A 24,119-nucleotide genomic window follows, 5' to 3' on the forward strand; every position below is an offset into this window, starting at 1 on the left:
TATAATATTTCATAATAGTAATTAATAAGTTATTAAATAATTAAAATATAATTATATAATATAAATCTTATAAATGAATTAATTATTATTATTTTATAAATTAATAATTAATCAATAAAGTCATAGTGAAATTTTAAAATATAAATTTATTCAATTATAATATCCATAAATATAATAATAATTATTATTATAATATTTATTATAATCATTTATTATTATAATACTCCATGTAACAATAATTACAATTATATTATTATATTTATGATGGATAATCCATATTTAAACTATTCATCGTAATAATAAATATAATAATATAATAATTATTATTATTTGTAATTAATAATTTATTAAAAAATTATATTATTATTCTTTTTTATAAATGAAAAAATAATAAGTGGAGTATATTTTTAGTTTGATGTTTCAATCAAATATAAAATTTAAAATCTTGATATCTTCCAAACATAGGAAATTAAAGTTATTAGGAATCATATTCTCGGGATTCATTTTCACAGAAATTATTTTCCTTATCAACTTTACTTTCCCGTCAACCAAACATGACCTTACAATTAAATAGTACGGCATTATATACCTTAATTCAATACTGATGAAATTATTAATTACATTAAATGATTAGGATAAAACATATGTAGAGGTTCTTATAAAAGTGCATTTTGTTTCACTAGGTCCTTCGATAAATTTTTAGCTCATCATATCCTTGTACCTACATTTTGTTTCATTAAGTCTTTTTATAATTTTTTTTTCATTAGGTCCTTTTCCTAATGTAGTTTGATTCAAGAGGTTTTTATACTTTTTTTTTAATTTGGTCGGATCTTTATTTAATGGATTTTAAAATTTAATTAACTTTTCTTTAGTTAATTAAATTTGTTTTTTTATATTTGTTATGGATTGAATTCAGTTGCAATATTGACTCAAAAATCTTGTGAAACTGGAAAAGTTATTAATATTTCCCATAATCAACTTATAAATTTATCATTTTTTAATGATTCTTGAATCGATTTTGTAAATGAATTAATTTCAAATGAATAAGATTTAACCACAAAACCTCTTAAACTAAAATGCATTTGTATAAGGACTAATGAAACAAAAACTATAAAAGGACCTAATGAAACAAAATGTATTAGTACAATGATCTAATGAAATAAAAATTTATAAAAAGACCTAATGACAGTAAAATGTAAGTATAAGGATCTCTATATGTGATTTGCCCATGATTAACTAAGAAAGTAAAAAAATTAATTAAGGATAAATATTTGTTTGAGTTGACCATCTATTTTGGAAATGATAACTACAATTAGTATTTTCATAATCAAAATTTACTATGTTTTTAGTATAAATATAAAACAATAATGTCCAAGCATATCATGCGTTTAAATATATCGGAGCTTATCATTTTATTTTAGAAATGATAGTCACAGTTAGTATTTCATAGTTGAATTTAGTGATGTTTTATTAGAATAAATATAAAATAAGCATAAAAAAGGAATGAAAATGTAAACGAGGGAAAGAAATAAAGGAGCATTTCATGAGTATAATGTTTAAATAGAGAGGAATGATTTCGACTCTTTGATATAGAAATAAGCAGTCAAAGAAACCTAATATTCTCCAATAAAAGCCAAGCAACACTCATTTCTCCTAATCACAAGTCTCTAAACCGTTTTATTGTCATAATTTAGGACCACTTTTTCAGTAATCCCCAGAAAAAAAAAAGAAAAAAAGAAAGCACATCCCATCCACGATGTATAAGAATATGATATGGTCACTAATTTTAGTTTTGGCATTACTACTGAAGGCGAATTCGGAGGCATTGTTCGACATCAGATGCTACGGAGCGGAGCCAGATGCAGACATTAGTGAGGTAATCAATTAATTCAAAATTTATCATTCCTAGATAAATTAAAATATGGACGTGCAGGCATTGACGGAAGCATGGAAAGACGCAATGGCATCAACAACGGCAAGCGTCATCTTGATCCCAGAAGGGGATTGGACATTGAGCCAGGCCCTCATGGAGGGGCCGAACAAAGCCCCGGTCAACCTTGTGGTGAGTGGCACCCTGAAAGCTTACCGGGACCCGGCCCAACTCCCTGTGAAGAGCCGAGATTGGGTGACCATCAACCACGTGGACTTCTTGACCATCTCTGGGGGCGGTGTGCTCGACGGGCAGGGCCAGGAAGCTTGGAAAACAAACGACTGCAACAAAAACAAGAACTGCGCGAAGCTCCCCATCAACCTGAGCTTGAACTTCATCAACAACTCCATCATCGAGGACATCACCACAAAGGATAGCAAGAACTTCCACGTCAACTGCATCTCCAGCCGCAACGTCACCTTCAAGCGCTTCACAATCAACGCCCCTGATGAAAGCCCTAACACCGACGGTATCCACATTGCCCAAAGCAACCGCATCAAGGTCATTGATTCCATCATCAAGACGGGAGACGACTGCATCTCCATGGGGGATGACCTCACCGATGTCCTCATCAAGAACGTGCAATGTGGGCCCGGCCACGGCATCAGCATTGGAAGTTTGGGAAAGAGCGTGGAGGAGAAGTATGTCAAAGGGATAATCGTGCAGGGGTGTACCTTCACCAACACCCAGAACGGGATCAGGATCAAGACATGGCCATCCGCCCCGGCCACACTCACCATCTCAGACCTCCACTTCATCAACCTCACCATGGTCAATGCCGGAAACCCCATTGTCTTTGATCAGAAGTACTGCCCATGGAACCAATGTGACTTGAATAAGCCATCCCTGATCAAGATCAGAGATGTCGTGATCAATAACATTAGGGGCACCAGCGCCACCTCGGATGTCATCAGCTTCATCTGCAGCAAAGCCAAGCCTTGCGACAATGTTAGGATAGGATACATTGATCTCAAACACAACGGAGAAAAGGCCACCACCATATGTGAAAACATTAAGCCCATTTTCTCCGCCACGCAGAGTCCCCGCGTATGCTAGGAGTTTACATCTTTGATTCCACTATTTTTGATATGTAGTTTCAGAGATGTAGTTGTTTTTAATAAATAGGAGTAATCAGTAATTTTAGTTCTCCAAATCATACTATTATTAGGGTTACGGGAGTTTTCCAGCTTTGTTTTTGGAGTATTTTTCATTGAAAACAGTATCGAGTATGGACAATTAAAGCAACATAGTAACATCATATAAACTACTCCCTTCTTCCAACAAATTTTATCTACTTTTCTTTTGGATTTATCGCAACTAAGATGACTCATATTATTAAAAATAGAAATCTCTTTAACCATACTTTATTATCATTATTACTTTATTCTAAATCCACTTACCATACTCTCTTCGTCCCACTTTAAATGAAACATTTCTTATTCACCTCCAGAGTTTATATACTTCATTCGTCCCGACTAAGTTGAGTCAAAAATTTTGGGCACAGAGTTTATATACTTCATCCAAGCCCCTTGGCCTAGCGGTAAAGGGCGCTGGATACCGCGTCCATCCTGGAGGTCACGAGTTCGACGCCTGGGAGGCGCATCTTGGGGATTAATTTCCCTTGGGGGTGATGGGTTCACTGGCCTGGACCCAGGCGCTGGGGGAAGGTAGCCTGTACCCATGTTTGGGGGAGGCGGCCTGGACCCGTGCTTGGGGGAAGGTAGGTGGGCTCGTTTGTCCCCACCCAGACAACGAAGGCAACTCAATGGTAAGACGTTTCACCTCCGACCGTTAGGCTGGGGGTCCAAGTCACTTCGGAGGTAGATGGGGAACCATCGTTGATCCTCCTTTTTTAATTTGCAAAAAAAAATAGAGTAAGAAAGATAAAGCGGGAGTAAAGTAGTTGATAGAATAAAGTAAGAGTGATTGGATGTTAGGTTTTTTTTGTCAAAAAAAATTACTCAACTTAATTGGGACATCCAAAAAAGAATACGACTCAAACTTAGTTTGGACGGATTGAGTAATATTGTTTTTTAGTTAAAGTAGAAAGAAAAAAAAAGTAAAGAAAGTGATGCTTCAAATTTTAATAAATGTGTCATTTAGAGTGAGACGGTAAAAAAATTTACTCATTACTTAGAGTGGGATGAATTGAGTACAAAATACTATTGCATAATTTTGGTGTTAGCCCAAGAAAGGGGTCACCATACGGAAGGAGTATATAACATGTTCATGTTTCAATAACGACTAGTATTAATAATTTATAAATTTATAATATTTTTTGATAATTTTGTATTAATAATTTATAATTTTATAATATTATTTGATAATTTTTATAAGTATATTTGATCATGGAATTACATGATGAAACTCAGTATAAATGATAAATAATTTAATCAAAGAAAAACTTTGTTATAATAAAAAATTAGAATTTGAAATTAAATTAAATTAATTACTCCCTCCGTCCGAGATAATTAGTCCCATTTTTCCATTTCGGTTCGTCCCACATAATTTGTCTCATTTCATTTTTTACCATTTTTGGTAGTGGACCTCATATTCCACTAACTCATTCCTACTCACATTTTATTATAAAACTAATATATAAAAGTAGGACCCACATTCCATGAACGGTGATAAACAATATCGATTAACAACTGGGCTATAAATCATTCACGTTTAATAAATCTGAATGTATAATACTCACTATGTTTCGTCAAATAGAAACTCTTCTATTCTAAAAAATGGTACGAACCATTAGTTCCCCACCAATGCGGGCCTGCTGCAATTAGAGCATCACAAAGTTTGCACTTTCCTTTCGGCATCTCAACAGGTGGATTGCACTTTTCTTTCGGCATTCTAAAAAATGAGTCCCACAATCCACTAACACTAATTTCACTATTTTTTCTCTTTCTTTGTCTTACTTTATCAATTTTTTTTCTCTCTCTCTTCCTTCACCAATTTTGTATTAAAACTCATCTCATTTCCAAAGTTCGCCCTCTTTCTTGAAATACTTAGCTAAACCATGTTTGCACTTAAGGAACAACTTCACACAATATGTTCTTATTGTTTGTCTTGAAGGAAGTTGTTGATGTGGACAACTAGTTGATAGAATCTTCTAAAATCTTCGTACTCCACCATCCTGAATAGTTGCTAGTCGAGGATGATCATCTCACACGTAAAAGTCTACTTGCCTTTTGGTCAAACTTCCAACTAGTCAAAGATGAATTGCCACTCGTGTATCTAGGACATAGTTCAACACAGTTTGTCCTTTATTATTGCCTTCCTCTTGTGCCTTCTTCTTCAAACAAGAAATGGTATGAACCATTAGTTCCACACCAGTGCGGGCCTATCACAATTAGACCGTCACAACGTTTGCACTTTCCTTTCAACATCTCAACAGCTGGATTGCTTCTTCATTCAGAATAATGTTGTTGCTCTCTTGTAGCGTGTTCATCATTGAGATATGACTGGTGTTCTTCCACTTGGTCTTGCAGACATCCTAAATTTAGTATAATTTGGAAAAAGTTAGAACATATCCAATTAGACATAAGAAAATCAATGTATAAAAAATGATAAGCAAATCATATTGAATCCTATATTATGCAATGACAATATAGGCAACTATATAAATACATATTACCTCCGTCCCAACACTTCAAAAAAGGAGGTGTTTACCGAGCACCAAAGTGGTCGGCAAAAAGGGGAAAATGCTCGGTATATCACACTTTACCGAGCACTTTCCGAGTACTTTAGGTGGTCGGTATTTGCTTCGTCGGCATTTTTCACTGAGTGCTTGTTGGTGCTTGGCAACCTGGTCAACTAACCCATACGCGGCAATGGCGAGCACATCCATGTGCTTGGTGTTTTGGAGAGGTGAGAGGTTTGGATGCAGAGAACATGGTACTGTTCGAGCAGGTTGGCAAGCACGTATATGTGCTCGGATAACTGCAAGCACGAATGGGTGCTCGGTGTTTTGGAGAAGTGAGGGGTTTGGATGTAGCGAGCACAACCATTGTTCGACCAGGTTGGCAAGCACGTATATGTGATCGGATAACTGCAAGCACCCAGCAAGCACCTATTGGTGCTCGGTATTTTCGAAAGGTGAGTTTGGATGCAGCAAGCACAAACTCTAATTCGAGCAAGTTTACGAGCAAATCCATGTGCTCGGAAGTAGGTTATTCTGGAATTTTTAAAATATATATATATATATATATATATATATATATATATATATATATATAGGGGTGCATTATAATGATAACATCAATTTATGTGATAACCCTATAACTAAATCTCCACCACACATTTTTAAAATATGTGGTCTAGATTTATTCTAACAAAACTATCATTTTATCAAATAAAACTATCATATTTCGGATATATTAAGGGCAAAATTGTCATTTCGTTATAAAATTGGGCGGGTAAGAAGAAAACGCGAATTAAACGTTGCATTCTATTTCTCTCACACTCAAACCCTCCGAATCGCATTTCAAACCCTTGCTGCTTCAGTTTCGAAGGAAAAATCATCCAAATTCTGGAATATATCGAAGGAAAACGCTCAAGCATCATCGAAGGAAGGCTGGATGAAGTTTATTATTTATTTCACTTTTGTTTTTGCTCGATTTTATCATTTTGCCAGAGATTCTCGCTTTTTTTAGATTCTATAGTTTTTTAGTGTAGATTTAGAGTTACATATGACAGCATGATGAATTTACTTTGAATTTACTTCATACTTGGTTTTGTATCATCAATTCATACCTTATTCCATGATTAATTATTGTTTTAAATTATAAAATGATAGTTTCAGGGGATAAAATTATAGTTTCAAATGATAAAATGATACCAGGGATAGAAATCAGTTGCTTCTACTAATGTATTGTATTTCATACCAATCATTGGCTTCTAAGCATCATCACAAACAGGAATGTACATACCTACAAATCAGTAAAACTATCATTTTATCAACTTAGAGTATCATTCTATCCAGCAAAACTATCATTTTATCAACTCAGAGTATCATTCTATCCGGCAAAACTATCATTTTATGCAGTAAATCTAACATTTATAAGCCAAAAGTATCATGTTAACACATAATCAGCAATGCATAATATAATTACATAATATCATGAACTGATTTGTTGCCCAGTTTACGAATGCCAAAACCAACTTAACGAGCATAATGTTCATAGAAATCAGCTGCTTCTACTAATGTATTAAATTTCATACCAATCATTGGCTTCAAAGCATCATCACAAACAGAAATGTACATACCTACAAATCAGTAAAACTATCATTTTATCAACTCATAGTATCATTCTATCCGGCAAAACTATCATTTTATCAACTCAGAGTATCATTCTATCCGTCAAAACTATCATTTTATCAACTCAGAGTATCATTCTATCCGGCAAAACTATCATTTTATGCAGTAAACCTAACATTTATAAGCCAAAAGTATCATGCTAACACATAATCGGCAATGCTTAATATGTCATTTTGTCAGGTTAAAGTATCATTTTATCAACTTATATGCAAAATTGAAAACATCTTCCCGGTCACAATAATGCGAGAAATATGGAAACAAAATCTGGAGATTATGGAATAATGAACCAAATCGGAACAAAATCTGGAGCCTATGGAAATAAAACAGGCGAGAAATATGGAAACAAAATCGCTGAGAAAAGAGAATCGAACTGAGAGAGAGTGAAAGAATGGAGCGAAATTCAGAAATTAAATGAGGGAAATGACGTATTTACCCTCTGCGCCTTTTTTATGAAGTAAATCTAAGTTTGAATCTCAGCCACAAGATTAGAAAATTTGTGTGGTTCAGATTTGGTTATAGAGTTATTACGTAATTTGGGGGTTATCATATGATCACAACTCTCTCTCTCTCTATATATATATTCTATAATTTTAATTAATTTATAAAAATTAAAAATTATCAGATATTAAAAATTAATCAAAGCTTAAATAACATTAAAAAGATAAGATTGTTTAGTAAAAATATATAAAAATAAGATTGTCTTACAAAATTACACTAAATTACACATTTTTCATTTGTCCCATTTTTTCATTAAGAAGGTGCATCATTCGATCTTCCATCTGTTGCCCCCTTTTAGCGGCTTCCTCTCGCATCTGTTGCTTGCTCCCTCTGAGCTACTTCCTCACGCACCAGTGCAATTTTCCTATCTGAATTGGCTTGCACTTTTTCAATTTGCAGTTGCATTTGATCACGATGTTCTTTAACTCGTTGCTCGAGCAGTTCATCGACCTGGCTGGCTAGCATTGACGGGTGCAGAACCAACAAATGAGTGAGTAGCTAATGGGAAGTATATGCGTGTTGCTTGCTCCGCGCCATAAATTTGTTTTCTCTTCTTCACCTTCCCAAAAAGCTTCAAGAAGATGGCTTCATGATCCGGGTTCTCTATTCCTTCAGCCTGTTGTTCTTCAGCCCGTGCCATAACGTCATCCTTCCATTAAACAAACATGAAAAACATTCAAAATGTGTAACAACAAAGGGGAGAACCTCACATGCAACAAGCTCATCATAGAATATCAATTAAACTTCATAGGAAAACAGTAAATAAAGCCAATCACACAATTTTGTAGAACATTATAAAGCTACAGATTCAGAATGAATATGATTCTGGTCTTTTGGATGATCAGAAATCGGATGACCAGAATCATATCTGCTTAAACTCTCCATTCAACGCCAACACAATCTTGTTGCAGTTGATTCACACACATCTATATTTATCAACACCAATCCAATCTCGTAGTTTCTATGACTTGCAGTGATGCATTGCTTCAGTTTTTACCATAATATGCAGACTCGCATTGTTGCACAGAGACTGATATCAAGTTATTGTTGGCTATGCAGAGAAAATCAGTAGTTCACATCACTACTGGAAGCCAGGCTCTTGATGAACAGTTAGGAGGTAATAATCAATCTTCTGTGTGATTTCCATTTGAATTCATCTGCATAGTATGCTGAACATAGATCATTTGTGGTGAAGGTGGGATAGAAACTTCTGCAATAATAGAAGCTTTTGGGGAATTCAGGTGAATACTATTTTCAGCTAACTTAATCAAAAGTTAACTCAAACTTTTAATTTATTAGTTTCATGATGCTAACCTAAACTAGTATTCTGATATCCATAACCAACATTTGATTCAGATCTGGAAAGACACACAGCTTGCCCATACTCTGTGTCTCTACTCAGGTGATGAGCTAAGCAGAAGAAGCCTAGACTCTTTAATGGAATGACATTTGCATATACTTTTTGTTAGTAGGAAACTGATATCTAAATTGCTCATCACAAATGTATTCTAAACCTAGCTGTGTGTTGATAAATAAGAAAGACGTGCAATGTAATCTAAGGATGAGGAGGGCTCTAAGTATGAGAGCTCTAAGCTTCTCATACAACACAATTAATCTAACTTTCCATAAAAAACTCTTAAAAGCAATACTACTAGCAATACTCATAGCATAAGACAACAAATTTAGATAATCACATACTACAATCCCAAATAAAATTTCAGAAATCAAGACAAACATGTGAAAAGACTTACTACAATTTGTTGAGCACGCTGCGAACACAACTCACCTTGTGAATCACCGTTCCTTAGCTTGTGGGTCTTTAGAAAGAACTCCGTAAATGGGGGAAGTTTTCCATTATTCTCTTTGGACATTAAGAAAATGTAAAAGGATTTAAAAACAACAAACAAATCAAACTAATGAAATACTATAATTTTTACCACTTTTGCTGTTGTCTCCGCAAATGATATACATCCATTACTATGTGTGCCAAGCGCAGTCTCAAGCCCTTGTTTACGGTTTGCCGAGCACCTCTCGGAAGCTTCAATACTCTCGGGTAAATTCCAGCCTTTTTGGTAATTTGACCATTGGGCTACGTCTTCTTTTTATAATAGTTGATGAAATCCCCGTATCTAATTTTGCACTTGCTAATAAAAACCTCCTTGCACTCGTCTTAATTAGGGGTGTGCATTCGGGTTTCGGTTTGATTTTTCACCCTAACCGAACCGACCCCGAAAAACTGAATTTAGCCTAAAACTAAAACCGAACCGAAACCGAAAAACCGAAAACCAAAAACCGAAAAACCGAACTTAAAAACCCGAACTAAACCGAAAACCGAAATTATATAAAAAACCGAAAAATCGAAAACCCTTAAACCGAAAACCGAATTAAACAACCGAAAATCTGGAGAGAAAGAAAACAGTACAGAAACTTAGAAATTTTCAACCTACAAAACATAACATGATAAAAATAATAATATCCCTAATCCATCAAAGGCATCAACCAACAAATACAAATATGCAATCAACATTCCACAATAAAAAACATCAACCAAAATGTCTTCAATAGTTTCAACACATTACATCAAAATAAATCCAAAATAAAGTTCCACAACAAATCTTCAATATTGTCCAAGTGCAAGCAAGTTTTAACAAATAATGGAGATTGATTAATTTGTTGAATCTTGAGTAGACATCAATGCAATACCTACACAAAAAAGAGTTATATAAGTACTATAAATGAAATAATCAATAACAAAAAACTTAAATGTATAAAAATACCTTCTATCTTTTGGACATCTTCAAGAATTTCTTCAACACTAAATTTGGAAGATTTGCGAAGACAATTTTGACCACGAACAAGATACTCGGCAACTTTAGGACTTAAAGAGCTCCTAAATGGATCAAGAACTCGGCCACCGGTGCTAAAAGCGGACTCAGATGCTACAGTGAAGATAGGAACTGCTACAATATCACGGACAGATTGGGAGAGTACAGGATATTTATATTCATTATTTTTCCACCAATCCAAAAGGTCAAATTTTGACCCACCACTCTCAATATCCTCCTTAAGATATTTATGTACATCAGTGACTTCATCATGCCTTTTGTGAAAAGTCTCATACAAGGAACCCACCATTTTCATAGCATTCTTCAATACATCATTATCATCACGTGTAGCATTCAATTTCAATTTTGCATGTCATACATTTTGTTGGACGATTGGTTGTTTGTAATCACCACACATGTTAACTAATTCAGCCTCAACTTCATTTCCAAATGAGTTAGCCAACTCCTCATCGTACATTTGTGCCAACACAAGTTTCACCAACTTCAACTTGTATCGAGGATCAACAACAGCAGCCATGAAAATGAGCTTATTCATCTTCCTAGGATTCCCCCAATACTTGTCAATTTTTTCTTTCATTTTCTTTGCCATGATACTCAATTCAAAATCACCCTCTATGAAAGCCTTCAACAATGCATGCACTTTGTAAATCTCATGTAGAAATAAATTAGAGGTAACATATAAAGATCCAGAAATCCTATTAGTTGCCTCATAAAAAATCCTCAAGAAATTCAACATTAATTTTGCTTTCCTCCAATCTTCCTCTTTTGGCACCCCGTGCACTCTATCTCCATCCACATCCTCATCCTCATCATCATCAACTTCAAGATCCTTATGCCTTACTTCAAGATCCTTTTTATATGATGAGTCTATCAACTCATATCTATAGAAAGCTTTCTCAAAAGTTGTCGCAGCTTCTAACATGAAGAATGTTGAGTTCCATCGAGTTGCAACATCTAAGCACAACATGCTCTTACTAGATATTTTTTCTAGTTCACAACACTCCTTAAATTTGCCCAGCCTTGTAGATGAGTGCCTAATAATCCGAACTGCATTTCTGATTTTCTTCGCCGAAGGCCCAATCTCTTTCAAGCCTTTTTGCACCACTAAATTGAATATATGAGCAATGCACCTCATATGCATATAGTCACAATTTCCTACACTTTCCCCCCATTGCCTAATAGTTCTTTTCAAATAAACCAATGCAGTATTATTCGAAGAAGCATTATCAACGGTAATCGTTAACACCCTATTGATTCCCCAATCATGCAAGCACTTCTCAATTTCCAAACCAATATCTATACCTTTATGACTAGAAATTGGACAAAAATTAATAATTTTTTTGTTCAATTTCCAATCATTATCAATATAGTGAGCAGTCAAACACATGTAGTTCACCTTTTGACAAGAAGTCCATGTATCTCTGGTAAGACACACTCTTTGGTTGGCCGATTTAAGCAATGTCATGAGGAATTTTTTTTCATCTTCATAGAACTTAAAACAATCACGTGAAACTGACCATCTAGATGAAATCTTAAACTGAGGACATGACTTCAAACAAAAGTATTTAAAACCCTCCCCTTCAACAAACTTAAAAGGCAACTCATCCACACTGACCATATAAGCTAAAGCTTTCCTAAGCTCTTCTTGCTCAAAATTCTAACTACTAAGTGAAGAGCTTTGACCAGATTGTAACACCAACCGTGTTGGCCTAGGACCTGTAGTTGAAATTTTATTGCATTTACTCAAATGTACTTCAAGTGAAGAAGTGCCATTCTTAGATTCTCCACACAATGTTTTCGCACAATGCACACTTAGCTCTCTGTTTCTTATTGTTATCTAAGAATGGAGTAAAATGATCCCAAACCTCTGATCTTTTCTCCATAGTTTTCCTCTTTTTTGCCTCTCCTTTGTCTTGAGGATCCTCAGATGGAATATCTTCAGCTACATTATTTTCGATGGTATCTCCAACCGCTTCCCTTTCATCACACAACATCTATAATAAGAAATATTCAGATATACTTAGCAATCAATTTGCAACTTAACAATACATAAATTACATAATGAATAACTTACATTACAACTTGATGCTGAATAATCTATGTTGTAGAGTGGAGAAAAACCGTCTGCCTTTTACTTACTAAATCTGAAATCTGAAAGTATGAAAGAAACATGTCAAAATTAGCATAACAGTATAACACTTTCTTCTTCTACACAGCAGCAGCGGCTGCCATTTAACAGCTACATTTAATCTGAAATTTAATTGACAGAAATCAAATAATCTGAAATTCAAATTGACAGAATCTGGAAAAAAATTTAATTGAGAGAATCTTGAAAAAAATTCATTAACAGAATCTGACACAGTGGAATAATATAAAACAATCTAAAATTTCATTGATAGAATCTGAAACAATCTAAAATCTGAAACAATCTAAAAATTTCATTGATAGAATCTGAAACAAAAGGCAAAAACTAATAATCAATTAATCATACTTCCATATTAGGAACTAGGTAACTTAATAAATAAATGTTGAATTATTAGAGGGATGGAAGAATTTGCAGGCTTACAGCTGTGGGTTTAGGGATGCAATTGAAGGTGTAAGTAGAGATTTACCTGGAGTCGGAGCTGTGGAGAGTGGAGACGACGGTGTGAAGGGCCGATAGGAGCTGGAGGAGCGAGGGGCGACAGGCGACGGCTGGAGGGGCAACCGGCGACGGAGGACGATGGAGTTGGTGGAGGGATTTAGGGTTAGAGGGAGAGGAGAGCCGAGAGCAGCGGATCTGATTCAGAATTCAGAAACGTGAGTTTCCAATTAGGGCTTTTACTTTTAGTTATAATTAAATAATAGTAACATATACTCCCTCCGTCCCGGGCTACTCGCTCATTTCCTTTTCGGCTCGGAGATTAAGGAATGAGTGTATAGGAAAGTCAAAAATGACGGCTGTAGGTGAAATTTTTTACTAAAAATGGAAAGAGTGCAAGTAACTTGGGACGCCCAAAAAGGAAATAAGTGCGAGTAGTGCGGGACGGAGGTAGTATATAATAAAATAAATAATTAAATAAATTCGGTTATTTGGTTATGCGGTTTTTTTCTTCGCCCAAACCGAACCGAACCGAAAAACCAAAATTTTTGTATTTTCAAAACCGAACCGAAAAACCGAAATAACTGAACCGAATTTCAAAATTTCGGTTTGGTTCGGTTCGGATATTCGGCTTCCGGTTTTTTTCTCACCCCTAGTCTTGATCATAAAACTCATAGTTAGCCGGTTTCTACAAATTAACACAGAATGACAATCAAATTTAAACCACAAAATAAGATATTAACGATCGTAAGTAATCTTACTAAAAGAGGAGAGAGAGAGAGAGATAGAGATAGAAAAAATATATATAATGCTCAAGTTTACCTTAAATTCAGCCCAATACATGTTAATGTATTCCTTGTTTAGAGTTTTCTGACTGAATCCATTCGGGTCAACTATCTGCTTGAAATTATGCGTACATATGTTTGCCACGACAACGGAAGGATGCAAGCTGCACGTCAATATATGGTTAGTTAACTCACAAAAATAATGATATAAGTGAAATTATCAAATCAATTACTATTTCTCCCCTGGTAAAGTAGTTAAAATGGAATGCACATATTTTTTGGGACGGACGAAAATGAAAAGTGAACATATTTTTATGGGACGGAGGGAGTAGATGATTTGAAGTCATACGTATGTTTCTTTTACAGAGTTTTGCAGAGAATTTGTCAATAGGATCCAAGTACTTTAATAGCCTTAAATTGCAGAACCCTTTACAAGACATACACTCTAGAACATAGAATCAAAAACTAGAAAAATTGACTAGAATTAAACACTCAAATTCAAACAAACCATCCACATGGAGTCCTCATATCTTTCTCTCCCAAATAAAATCAAAACCAAGAACAAAGGCGCAAAGCAATTTAGAACATAGAATCAAATGCAAATTGACAAATTTATTTAGAGCAGGGGAGGGATCAGTTGCACAAAACTACATGAATCAATAACCAAAATTAAAATTAAATCAGCAAACAGAAAAATCAAAAGGTCGTTTAGTAAAGCTTGTAGATTGAATCACGCATTCCTTATTTCTAATTTATGCATTTAGTCTAACTAATCGATCTAATATCCGAGGGCATAACTCATGAGTAATCTAGAAATTTCAGTATAATTCAATGCAAGACTACATCTTAGGAGTAATTAAATACCTTATGCTATGGATTTGCATAGCAAGAGTAGTTTTACCGACAGGTAAATTTTCCAATACCGCCCATTCCGACAACTGTGATTGCTAGATAAGATGCTTTCCAAATCGATCAGATAATCCAATCATCATTCCACCAAAATGAATTCTTGAGAAAATAGGTTGGCCTACTCCTACTTCCTCAGGTGTCTCCTCCTCTCCCATCTCACGGAGGGATAGATACTCTCAAGCTGAGAATAAATATAATATGTTAAGTAGTTTGATGCTTGGCGGCGCAAGAGAAGGAAATTAGGGCTAACTGTCTATTTATTTTTAGTTTCTATTACTCTCTCCATACTTTAAAAAAATAGACTATTTAAGTTTGGTACAGAGTTTTTTTATATATAATTGGTAAAATAAATAAAAGGAGAAAAATAATTGAAATTGTATAATAGATGGTGGAATTGATAAATGATATAAAAGAGAAGGAGAAAAAGTTTACCTAAATAGATATGAATTCTTTATATGGGAAGGACGAAAAAGAAAATATTACCTATTTTTACCCGAAGGAAGTATTATATTGACATATTATAAATTGACTCAGTAATGATGAATTAATGACGTACACCAATTTGTATTCCTCACATGAATATCATATTTTTGGTTCACCATTTTTAGATTAACCATTTCTTCATTTTTCAATAATGATATTTTATTATTCAAGCATCGTGATGATTTGGACTTTTATCTATAAAATGATGAATTTGATGGAAATGAATAAAAAGAAATACTAGGAGATATGTTTCTTTAATTTACAGTTTGAAAATACAATTTGATTGCTTGTGTTTTTAGAGCATTCACATCCGTGCTCTTACCAGCAAGCATGGATGTGGGTCCGGCCCCACTTTTTCTGCCTGCTCTTAGGCAAGAGCACAACACCCACACCCGTGCTCTTCCGTAAGGACGAGCACAAGGGTCCCACCATTCTATTATTCAATTTAAATAAAAACATTTTCACAAAATTAAAATTCATTAAAAATACCTGGAATAATATTACAAATTACAATAAAATTAAAAATTACATAATTAAATCCTAAAAAATAAAAATTACATAATTAAAATCCTAAAAATGAAAATTACATAATTAAACTACTAAAAATTAAAAATTACACAATTTAAGCATAAAAATGCCCCCGGTGAAGACTAATCATCATCCGGCAATACCCTCAACGTTCTTTGTAGGCCCCGTATCATCGCCGCATGCGATTGAAGTTGCTCGGGGGTCATATTTGACCTATCGGCCAAATTGAATTGGGCAAAACCCCCCACAACGAGTTGGTGGGGGGTTGTTTCCAAAATACTATTAATTAGCATATGGTAAGTTAAGGTGTCGAGCCCACGAGGAACGATGGCATCCGTTATGTATTTCCACACTTGGAAAGGTTTTGGCGATGCCGCCACGCACTAAATTGGGGGTGGGAACTGAACTATGAAATATAAATAACACTTAACCTAATGTGGGAACTAAGAGTGCAAATATAATGTAATATGAAGAAAACAATTAAACTGGAACACAGACTGGGCAAGTTGATGAACTGGGCAACTCAGACACATGCGAGAATCAGAACTTTTCGGAAATAAAAACAAAGTAGCAACTTGCACGACTTTTACCAAGTTCGGAAGCAAAGGAGCTAAATTAAAAGCTAAGGAAGATAAGCTAAGTGGTGGCTCCTAAAATAAAGCTAGAAAACTAGGATAGTGACCCTTAAGTGGCTAAAATAATTAACTCCTAAAAGCTAAACTAAATCATATGTAAATGGAAGGTGGAGTGCAGAAATTAACTAAAAGCTAAATGACTGCCACAATTGAAAAGAAAGCATGTACTTGTTGTCTCCCAAACCCTATTACCCAAGGTGTAAAATCAATGGATAAAAGCCTACAACTAATTGTCCCTTCACTTGACTTATAAAAGTTGATTTTATCTACTAATCCTACACTAAAAGGACACAAATTAGGTGAGAGAAAAGACTACAAGGCTGCTACATAATTAAAAATACAAGAGAAACTCAAAATCATCAATTAAACTACCTAAACCTGCATTGAAAACACCAAATGAATTTCAAAAAATTAAAGCACTTTGATAGAAGCTTAAAAACAACAACAATGGAAGATGAATAACAAGACAACAAATTAAGCAACAAACATTAAACTTAAAACATGCAAATCTAGTTAATTTAGGTGATTTAAACTCTACAAGAACACAAGAACTAAGAGTAAATGCTTTAACACTAGAGAAATAAATACACTCAAGATCTTAAAGATCGGCCTCCAACAACCATTAACTAGAGAGTAAAGATGTCGGAAAAAAGATTCAACACAAGTGCTACAAAGAAACTAAAGCATTAAAGAAACTAAAATCTACTACAAGCTTCAACCCATGGTGAACAAAAGATCTTGGCAGCCTTGAGTTTGAAATCTCTCTTCTTAAGGAAGATAGAAAGGTTTTCTAGAGAGAGAATAAACTAAAACTAAACTAAACTAAACTAAACTAAACTAAAGTGATTGGTGATTCTCGGAAAGTTCAAGTATTTTTAATACATATATCTAATAAAAGATATTTTACTTCTTTTTTTTACTCTCCAAGGGAAGATATGTGCGTGTGTAGCAAGTGACATCTGTCCTTGATAAGTGTGGAAGTGGCTTTAATCGTTTTCCCTTCGGGTTTAAACTGGCCAGTCCAACAGCTTGGACAGTTTGCATTCTTCCGATTTTTTCTTCCAATTCTTCCACATTTTGCCTCCTTTTTGCATCACTCAACACAAATGCCTTTCTACAATGCCTCCAAACCATAAACGCAATTCCCTGCCAAAACAGCATCTTCTCATGCAAATATTCAACTAATAAGTGCGAAAAGTGATCAAATCCGAGTGACGAAAACTAGCCTATCAATGGATCGCCATTCATATATGATTTTGAGGTGAACTCTAAGGGTAGGCTTAGGCCTGCTTAACCGGGCGCTTCTGGTTCTATCAGGTTCGGTTTGATCGGGTATCCGGTTACAAAATTTCATGAATTCTGGTTCAGAACCAACTAGTTCTTACTCGGCCAATTCCGGTTACGACCCGGATCCGATTTGTAGTTTTAATTTTAGTATTTCTGAATAATTCAACATCTATAAATATAGCAATTTATACCTAAAAATTCAAAGAAACACACAAAAATACAAATTAACTAGATAACAATATTCATCATCCAATATTCCAATGCCTAAAAATAATAATTTAATAAATACCTAAAAAGTATAACACCTAAAAATTAAAATCAACACGCAACAAAATACTAACAAGTAGTATACACCTAAACACATGCAACACCATACACACAACATCTTAAACACATACACACGACACCTTAAAAACACACACACACAACCCCATGCACACACACGACAACCTCAACACAGGCACACACACGACATATACACACACTCAGCCCCTATAAGATAATTGGATACTAATTAATATCTTATAAAATCTAAAATTGAAAATCTAAAATTGATTTATTATTCAGTTCCGGGTAATAACCGGTCGGTTCCGGGTAGAATCGGAACCGGAATTTTTGAGAACATTAGAACCAGTACCGGAACCGGAAAACCGGTTCCCGGTTCCTCAATTACCTGGTCGGTTCCAGTTCTGATTTTGGGTACCCGAGAACCGGAGAATCGATTAAGCAGGCCTAGGTAGGCTGACTCGTCTTTTCTAGTGTGATCCATTACCAAGAACAATTGTCATTTGTATGGTGACATTATATCATTCGACATAACCTACTCAACAAATAGGTATGGACGATAAGTAGTTATTGTTTTAGGTTGCATGATTTTGTGATTAACGTTTATATGCATGAAACATGGTCTCGACTATATAGATTAAAATATTCTGTGTAAATGATGATCTCTTAATGGTTCCTGATGAAGTACGATACTTTCAGGATGAACTATGCTTTTCCATACATATACCATATGTTTTAGTCATGTTTATAATATTTCTTTGCGCTAGAACTTTTTCTCTTTCTGAAGAAGCGATGTTAATGTCCTTATGAACTGATTGAGTTACATGTGATAGAACGCAGGTACTGCATGATATTTGTGCCGTTCATGGGCAAAGACAATCATGGCAGACCTGTTACATTTGGTGCATGCTTGTTATTGAAGGAGAATGCCGATTCTTTCTCATGGTTCAAACAGTTTGTTATATACATGTGCTCTGCACCCAAATTGATCATTACTAATCAGGATTTGGGAATGCAGATCGCTGTTGAGAGTGTTCTAGTTGATACGAGACATCGATGGTGCATGTGGCTTATTATGTTTAAGGTTGTTGAAAAATTGCCCAAGAATCAGTTTGGCGATGAAGATGTGATGAAGGAATCGAACAATTGTGTATTGTCTGAGTTGATAGAGCACAATGAATTCGAAGATACCAGACATGAAATTATGGAAAAATATAGAATTACAAACAATGATTGGTTTTCAACAATGTTTGCCTTACGAAAATTCTAGGTATGTCAATTGCATGATACTTACTATATAGTATATGGTCTAATTACAGTGTTCAAACATTTTTATTTTATGGTGAAGTATTGGTTTGGTAATAACGAATCTATTTCCTTATGTGATGATCTACAGGTGCTTACCTTCTTTCGGGATTTTCCGATGAGTTCATTAATTAAGAACACCTCTATATCTGAATCTCAGAACAGTTTCTTCAAGAGGTAATCCAAGTCTCGCTGTAATATTGTCGAATTTCTTATGAATTGCAACAATGCGTTGGATGCCCAAAGGAACAATAACAATAGGTTTGAATATCTAGACTCTAACACGACCCCAACATTGAAAATAAATTCGTCTCTTGAGAGACATGCGTCGACAATCTACAATGATAGTGGTTTTAAAGCAATTCAGGATGAGATTGAGGAAGCAATTTATATTTTCTCCATGGTAAAGACTTCAGTCCATGATGATACTAAGATTTATGTGATCAATGACAAGTTCTCGAAGAACTGGTTCGTGTCATACTCCATGTTGTAAACTCTTAAAGAGGCTTGGACTCGTATGCAACCATATTTGTTGTGTCTTAAGAAACAAAAAAATTAAGTTGGTCTCTGATTAATCACATGGAGGATGTTGGTTAAAGTCCAATTTGTCAAACCTGTTTATTGTGACTTTGATGATGATAATGAAACAACTCTCGTTGTGGATGACGCAGGACATGCATGGAGGGATTTGCATGGTGATATTTATGAGGTTGCACATACAAATAAGTGAAATGTTGATCACATTCGTGCATTTGGCCATATTATTGCTGAAGGAAAGAGTGAAGGGCTTGTATTGTCTATTAGTGATAAGAGGTAGTGAAATAGATGTATATCCTCCTGACGCTTTCAAAAGCAAGGGTTCGGGAAAATAACTTGTTTCATGCCTTGCGAAAGCTATGAAGATGAGTGTGAAGCCTGATCGTAAATGTGCTAAATGTCGCAATTCAAGATCAAGGAGAAGCAGAAAAAAAGTAATTCATAATCACTTTTACATAATGAAGTATTTATATAATTTAATTTGACTGCTATATTAATATTTGATTCTCTAGATTTACATCAAATTAGCACTTCTATATAAATTGATGTCCACTTTTTCCGATTTAATTTAATTTGTGCTTAAGTTCAATATATAATGAATTTTTCCAATACAATTATGAGTTTTATGTAATGAACTAAAAGGTGTCCCTCCTTATAGATTTATGTAATCATATATTTCTTCATCGTAGAGTGTAATCATTACAACATATAATCACTGTTACGGTTAAAACACAACTTTCAGTAAAAGGATACCAAATTACACCATCTAATATACAACTTATTCATCTTATAATGTAATAATTTCACCCAAATAACGAAAGATCTTATATTTAACTGAATCTACTTTGAAAATTTTAATATACATAACTTCATTCAAAGAAATAATTTTTCTTCACTTCCCAAAATGACTTCATTTTATACAACAATCAATTCACATTACAAACTTAAGATGAAGCAAATTTACACACTCAAAAAGTTTTGGAAAAAAAAAGTTGCAGAACAATCAGAAATCCAAAATTAATAACTGAAAGGGTAAATTTTTTTTAAAAAAAACAGAAGTCTAACCATCTAAAATCACTAAAAAGGGAACACAAATTAAACCAACATCTAGAGTTAGCTCACAAGAATTTTCTGGTGTAGTTAGCTGAGATTTTGTTCTCTGCTTTCCTTTCTAAGCACGCCCTATATATATGGTCCCATTATATGCAATTCCACCCCTTAGCGCAAAATTAGATACCAAATTAGGACCATTTAATCTTATTTTTGATGGATTAGATAAGGTGATGTTATGTTACTTCGCGCCTACTTCTCAACTCCAATTCCCTCCTACACCAACTTCCCAACTCCAACTCCAACTCCAACTCCTACAACAGAATTAATGTCTCCTTCTTCTTACCCCGACTCCATCTCCATCTGCTGACTTCAGCATTTTCATCCGCTGACTTTAGCATCTCCATCAGCCTCCATCAACTGACTTCAACATCTCCACGTGATTCGAAATGGTTGACAACTGAAAATCATCAATGAAACCTACTTTTATTTTTTGTTTGTCCCAACCAAGATGACCTATTACTAAAAATGAAAAATCTCTACTTAACACACAAAGTTGCATAAAATCCTGTGCCGCCCAAGGAAGGGGTCGTCTTCCTTGGGACGGAGGAGTATTGTTTTTCTAAACTTCTATTCAAAATGTATGACTAAAATTGATTCGATTTTCTGTTTTAGATGGACGCAGATTGTGTTCTAGCAGAGCGTCTCCATGAGGTAATACATTGTATTTAAGCTTTATAGTTTACGAAATTCTACTTTACTTCATTTGTTCTTAATTTGGATTTTGATTTTTGTCTAATTAGTTCATCAAACAGAGTGAAGAAAGATCAACATAGGCGTCAAATATACTCGTAGGAGGGTGGCTAAATCTCAGCAGGTCGAGGAAGCAAATCCAGTGGATTATATAACAGAAAACCGTGTTACACTATATAATGCACACCACTTAACTTGATGCTTATCAAAGTAGATGTTGAATCCATGTGTTCTTTGTCTTGCAGAAATATAAATCTCTGATACTCTATAATAGAGCCAGGAACGTTTTACTGATTATTTTAAAGAAAAAGCTACATCTCTGAAAATACATATAAAAAATGGTGTAAACAGAGATGTAAACTCCAGCAAGCCTAATAGTAGTATGATTTGGAGAGCTAGCTAGCAGACGTGGGGAGTTTGCCTGGAAGAAAAGTAGGGCCTAATGTTTTCACATATGGTGGTGGCCTTATTTCCATTGTATTTGAGATCAATGAGCCCTATCCTGATGTTGTCGCAAGGCTTGGCTTTGCTGCACATGAAGCTGAGAACGTCGGGGGTGGTGCTGGTGCCCCTGATGTTCTTGATCTCGACGTTGCTGATCTTGATCAGGGAGGGCCTACGCAAGTCACATTGGTTCCATGGGCAGTACTTTTGATCAAACACAATGGGGTTTCCAGCATTGACCATGGTGAGGTCGATGAAGTGGAGGTCGGATATGGTGAGTGTGGCTGGGGCGGAGGGCCACGTCTTGATCCTGACCCCGTTCTGGGTGCCGGTGAAGGTGCACCCCTGCACGGTTATCCCTTTGATGTTCTTCTCCTGCACGTTCCTCCCCAAACTGCCGATGCTGATGCCGTGGCCGGGCCCGCACTGCACGTTCCTGATGAGGACGTCGTTGAGGTCGTCCCCCATGGAGACGCAGTCGTCTCCCGTCTTGATGATGGAGTCGAGGACCCTGATGTGGTTGCCTCGGGCGATGTGGATGCCGTCAGTGTTAGGGCTGTCACCGGGGGCGGAGATAGTGAAGCGCTGGAAGGTGACGTTGCGACTGGAGATGCAGTTGACATGGAAGCTCTTGCTGTCCTTGGTGGTGATGTCTTGGATGATGGAGTCGGTTATGAAGTTCAAGCTCAAGTTGATGGGGAGCTTCATGCAATTCTTGTTTTTGTTGCAGTCATTCCTCTTCCAGGCTTGCTGGCCCTGCCCGTCGAGCACGCCACCCCCCGAGATGGTCAGGTGGTTCACGGAGTTGATTGTCACCCATTCTTGGCTCTTCACGGGGAGTTGGGCCGGATCCCGGTAGGCTTGCAAGGTGCCTCTCACCGCAAGGTTGATCGGGGCCTTGTTTGGCCCCTCCATGTGGGCTTGGCTCAGTGTCCAATGCCCTTTTGGGATCAGGATCTTGCTTGGCGTTGTTGATGCTATTGCATCTTTCCATGCTTTCATCAACGCCTGCACATATTTATATTTAGCTAGGGATGATATTAATATATACTCATTTGGGTCATGCATCTCAATTTTTACTTAATTAATTACCTGGCTGATGTCTGCACCTCGCTTCGCTCCGTAGTTTCTTACGTCGAACACCCTCTCGGAATTCGCCTTCAATAGTAACTGCAAAACTAAAATTACTAACCATATCATTTTTTTATCCATCTTGGATGGGATGAATTACTCTGAAAATGGTGCAAAAGATTGTGGGAGTAAAACGGCTTAGGAGAGTTTTGATTGGGAGAAATGAGTTCAGATGGCTTGACTTATATAGGAGTATTTGGTACCTAAATTCGACTGCTTAATTATCTCTAAACAAATAGGATTGAAGTTTGTTATTTTCTCATCATCCAACAACAGAATAACCTCTTTAATGACTTTCTATAACAGTGCATCTTTTATCCATACAATACTGCTTCTATGAATTACTATGTTACGAAACATAGTATGTTTTAATAATTAAAAAAGAAACTTATCATAATTAATTACTTTTAAGTGTTGGATAAAAGACTCATTTCATTTATATCTCACATTTATCACAAACAAAAAAAAGGCAAATGACTTTCCTGATTTTTAATATCATATTCCAAACCCACAAATAGAGGAAAGACCACTTTATTTTCTTTCCCATATTTTCCAGAGCAATAGAGATAAGAATTGGACAGGCAAGAATAAGTGAAGACGGCCAGCAATTAATCTAATGGAGGGTAACTCTGAGTATTACTCCCTCCACCCCCTAAATTTTGTCTCACTTTGACCGGACACGGGTTTTAAGAAACATAATGAAAAGTGAGTTGAAAAAGTTTGTGGAATGTGAATTCTACTTTTATATATTAGTTTTATAATAAAATGTGAGTAGGAATGAGTTAGTGGAGTCCACTACAAAAAATGATAAA

At 35.4% G+C, this 24,119-nt stretch overlaps 4 protein-coding genes across 7 annotated transcripts; 1 reads left to right on the top strand and 3 right to left on the bottom strand.

Moving 5' to 3' along the window:
* Positions 1-1,756: 1,756 nt before the first annotated feature.
* Positions 1,757-2,986, top strand: LOC121760377 (exopolygalacturonase-like). The gene is made up of 2 exons (XM_042156059.1): positions 1,757-1,876; positions 1,934-2,986. Exons 1-2 carry the CDS (start codon positions 1,757-1,759, stop codon positions 2,984-2,986), a joined length of 1,173 nt encoding a protein of 390 aa, XP_042011993.1.
* Positions 2,987-7,898: 4,912 nt separating this feature from the next.
* Positions 7,899-10,043, bottom strand: LOC121762199. 3 transcript variants are annotated; one of them, XM_042158008.1, is made up of 3 exons: positions 9,686-10,043; positions 9,500-9,609; positions 7,899-8,379 (listed from the first exon to the last, which is right to left on the bottom strand). In XM_042158008.1, exons 1-3 carry the CDS (start codon positions 9,717-9,719, stop codon positions 8,191-8,193), a joined length of 333 nt encoding a protein of 110 aa, XP_042013942.1. In that variant the 5' UTR covers positions 9,720-10,043; the 3' UTR covers positions 7,899-8,190. The 3 variants fall into 3 exon arrangements, 2 of the variants coding, with proteins under 2 accessions (XP_042013942.1, XP_042013941.1); XM_042158007.1 differs by having other exon boundaries at positions 7,899-8,397; XR_006042176.1 differs by having other exon boundaries at positions 7,899-8,397; positions 9,535-10,043.
* Positions 10,044-10,255: 212 nt separating this feature from the next.
* On the bottom strand, positions 10,256-15,111 carry LOC121762197 (zinc finger BED domain-containing protein RICESLEEPER 2-like). 2 transcript variants are annotated; one of them, XM_042158006.1, is made up of 6 exons: positions 14,825-15,111; positions 13,998-14,124; positions 13,207-13,373; positions 12,669-12,745; positions 10,526-12,571; positions 10,256-10,451 (listed from the first exon to the last, which is right to left on the bottom strand). In XM_042158006.1, the coding sequence occupies exon 5, from the start codon at positions 12,210-12,212 to the stop codon at positions 10,947-10,949; it is 1,266 nt and encodes a 421-aa protein (XP_042013940.1). In that variant the 5' UTR covers positions 12,213-12,571; positions 12,669-12,745; positions 13,207-13,373; positions 13,998-14,124; positions 14,825-15,111; the 3' UTR covers positions 10,256-10,451; positions 10,526-10,946. The 2 variants fall into 2 exon arrangements, with proteins under 2 accessions (XP_042013940.1, XP_042013939.1); XM_042158005.1 differs by having other exon boundaries at positions 10,526-12,588.
* Positions 12,218-23,376, bottom strand: LOC121760378 (exopolygalacturonase-like). Its single transcript, XM_042156060.1, has 6 exons — positions 23,269-23,376; positions 22,154-23,184; positions 13,998-14,124; positions 12,734-12,745; positions 12,460-12,588; positions 12,218-12,310 (listed from the first exon to the last, which is right to left on the bottom strand). The coding sequence occupies exons 1-6, from the start codon at positions 23,374-23,376 to the stop codon at positions 12,218-12,220; spliced, it is 1,500 nt and encodes a 499-aa protein (XP_042011994.1).
* Positions 23,377-24,119: the final 743 nt, after the last annotated feature.

Source organism: Salvia splendens, chromosome 13 (assembly GCF_004379255.2).
Source record: "Salvia splendens isolate huo1 chromosome 13, SspV2, whole genome shotgun sequence".
In the NCBI taxonomy this organism is placed as follows: domain Eukaryota; kingdom Viridiplantae; phylum Streptophyta; class Magnoliopsida; order Lamiales; family Lamiaceae; genus Salvia; species Salvia splendens.

Excerpts from the sequence above, each read along its gene's own strand:
- LOC121760377 (XM_042156059.1), top strand. The coding sequence starts at position 1,757 with ATGTATAAGAATATGATATGGTCACTAATTTTAGTTTTGGCATTACTA. Across the intron at positions 1,877-1,933 it reads CAGATGCAGACATTAGTGAG|GCATTGACGGAAGCATGGAA; the intron begins GTAATCAATTAA and ends ATGGACGTGCAG.
- LOC121762199 (XM_042158007.1), bottom strand. The coding sequence starts at position 9,719 with ATGTATATCATTTGCGGAGACAACAGCAAAAGTG. Across the intron at positions 9,610-9,685 it reads CGGAGACAACAGCAAAAGTG|AGAATAATGGAAAACTTCCC; the intron begins GTAAAAATTATA and ends TAATGTCCAAAG. Across the intron at positions 8,398-9,499 it reads AGCGTGCTCAACAAATTGTA|GATGACGTTATGGCACGGGC; the intron begins GTAAGTCTTTTC and ends GTTTAATGGAAG.
- LOC121762197 (XM_042158006.1), bottom strand. The coding sequence starts at position 12,212 with ATGGTCAGTGTGGATGAGTTGCCTTTTAAGTTTGTTGAAGGGGAGGGT.
- LOC121760378 (XM_042156060.1), bottom strand. The coding sequence starts at position 23,376 with ATGATATGGTTAGTAATTTTAGTTTTGCAGTTACTATTGAAGGCGAAT. Across the intron at positions 23,185-23,268 it reads GAGGTGCAGACATCAGCCAG|GCGTTGATGAAAGCATGGAA; the intron begins GTAATTAATTAA and ends AAATATGTGCAG. Across the intron at positions 12,311-12,459 it reads CTATGGAGAAAAGATCAGAG|GTCCTAGGCCAACACGGTTG; the intron begins GTTTGGGATCAT and ends TTTCAACTACAG.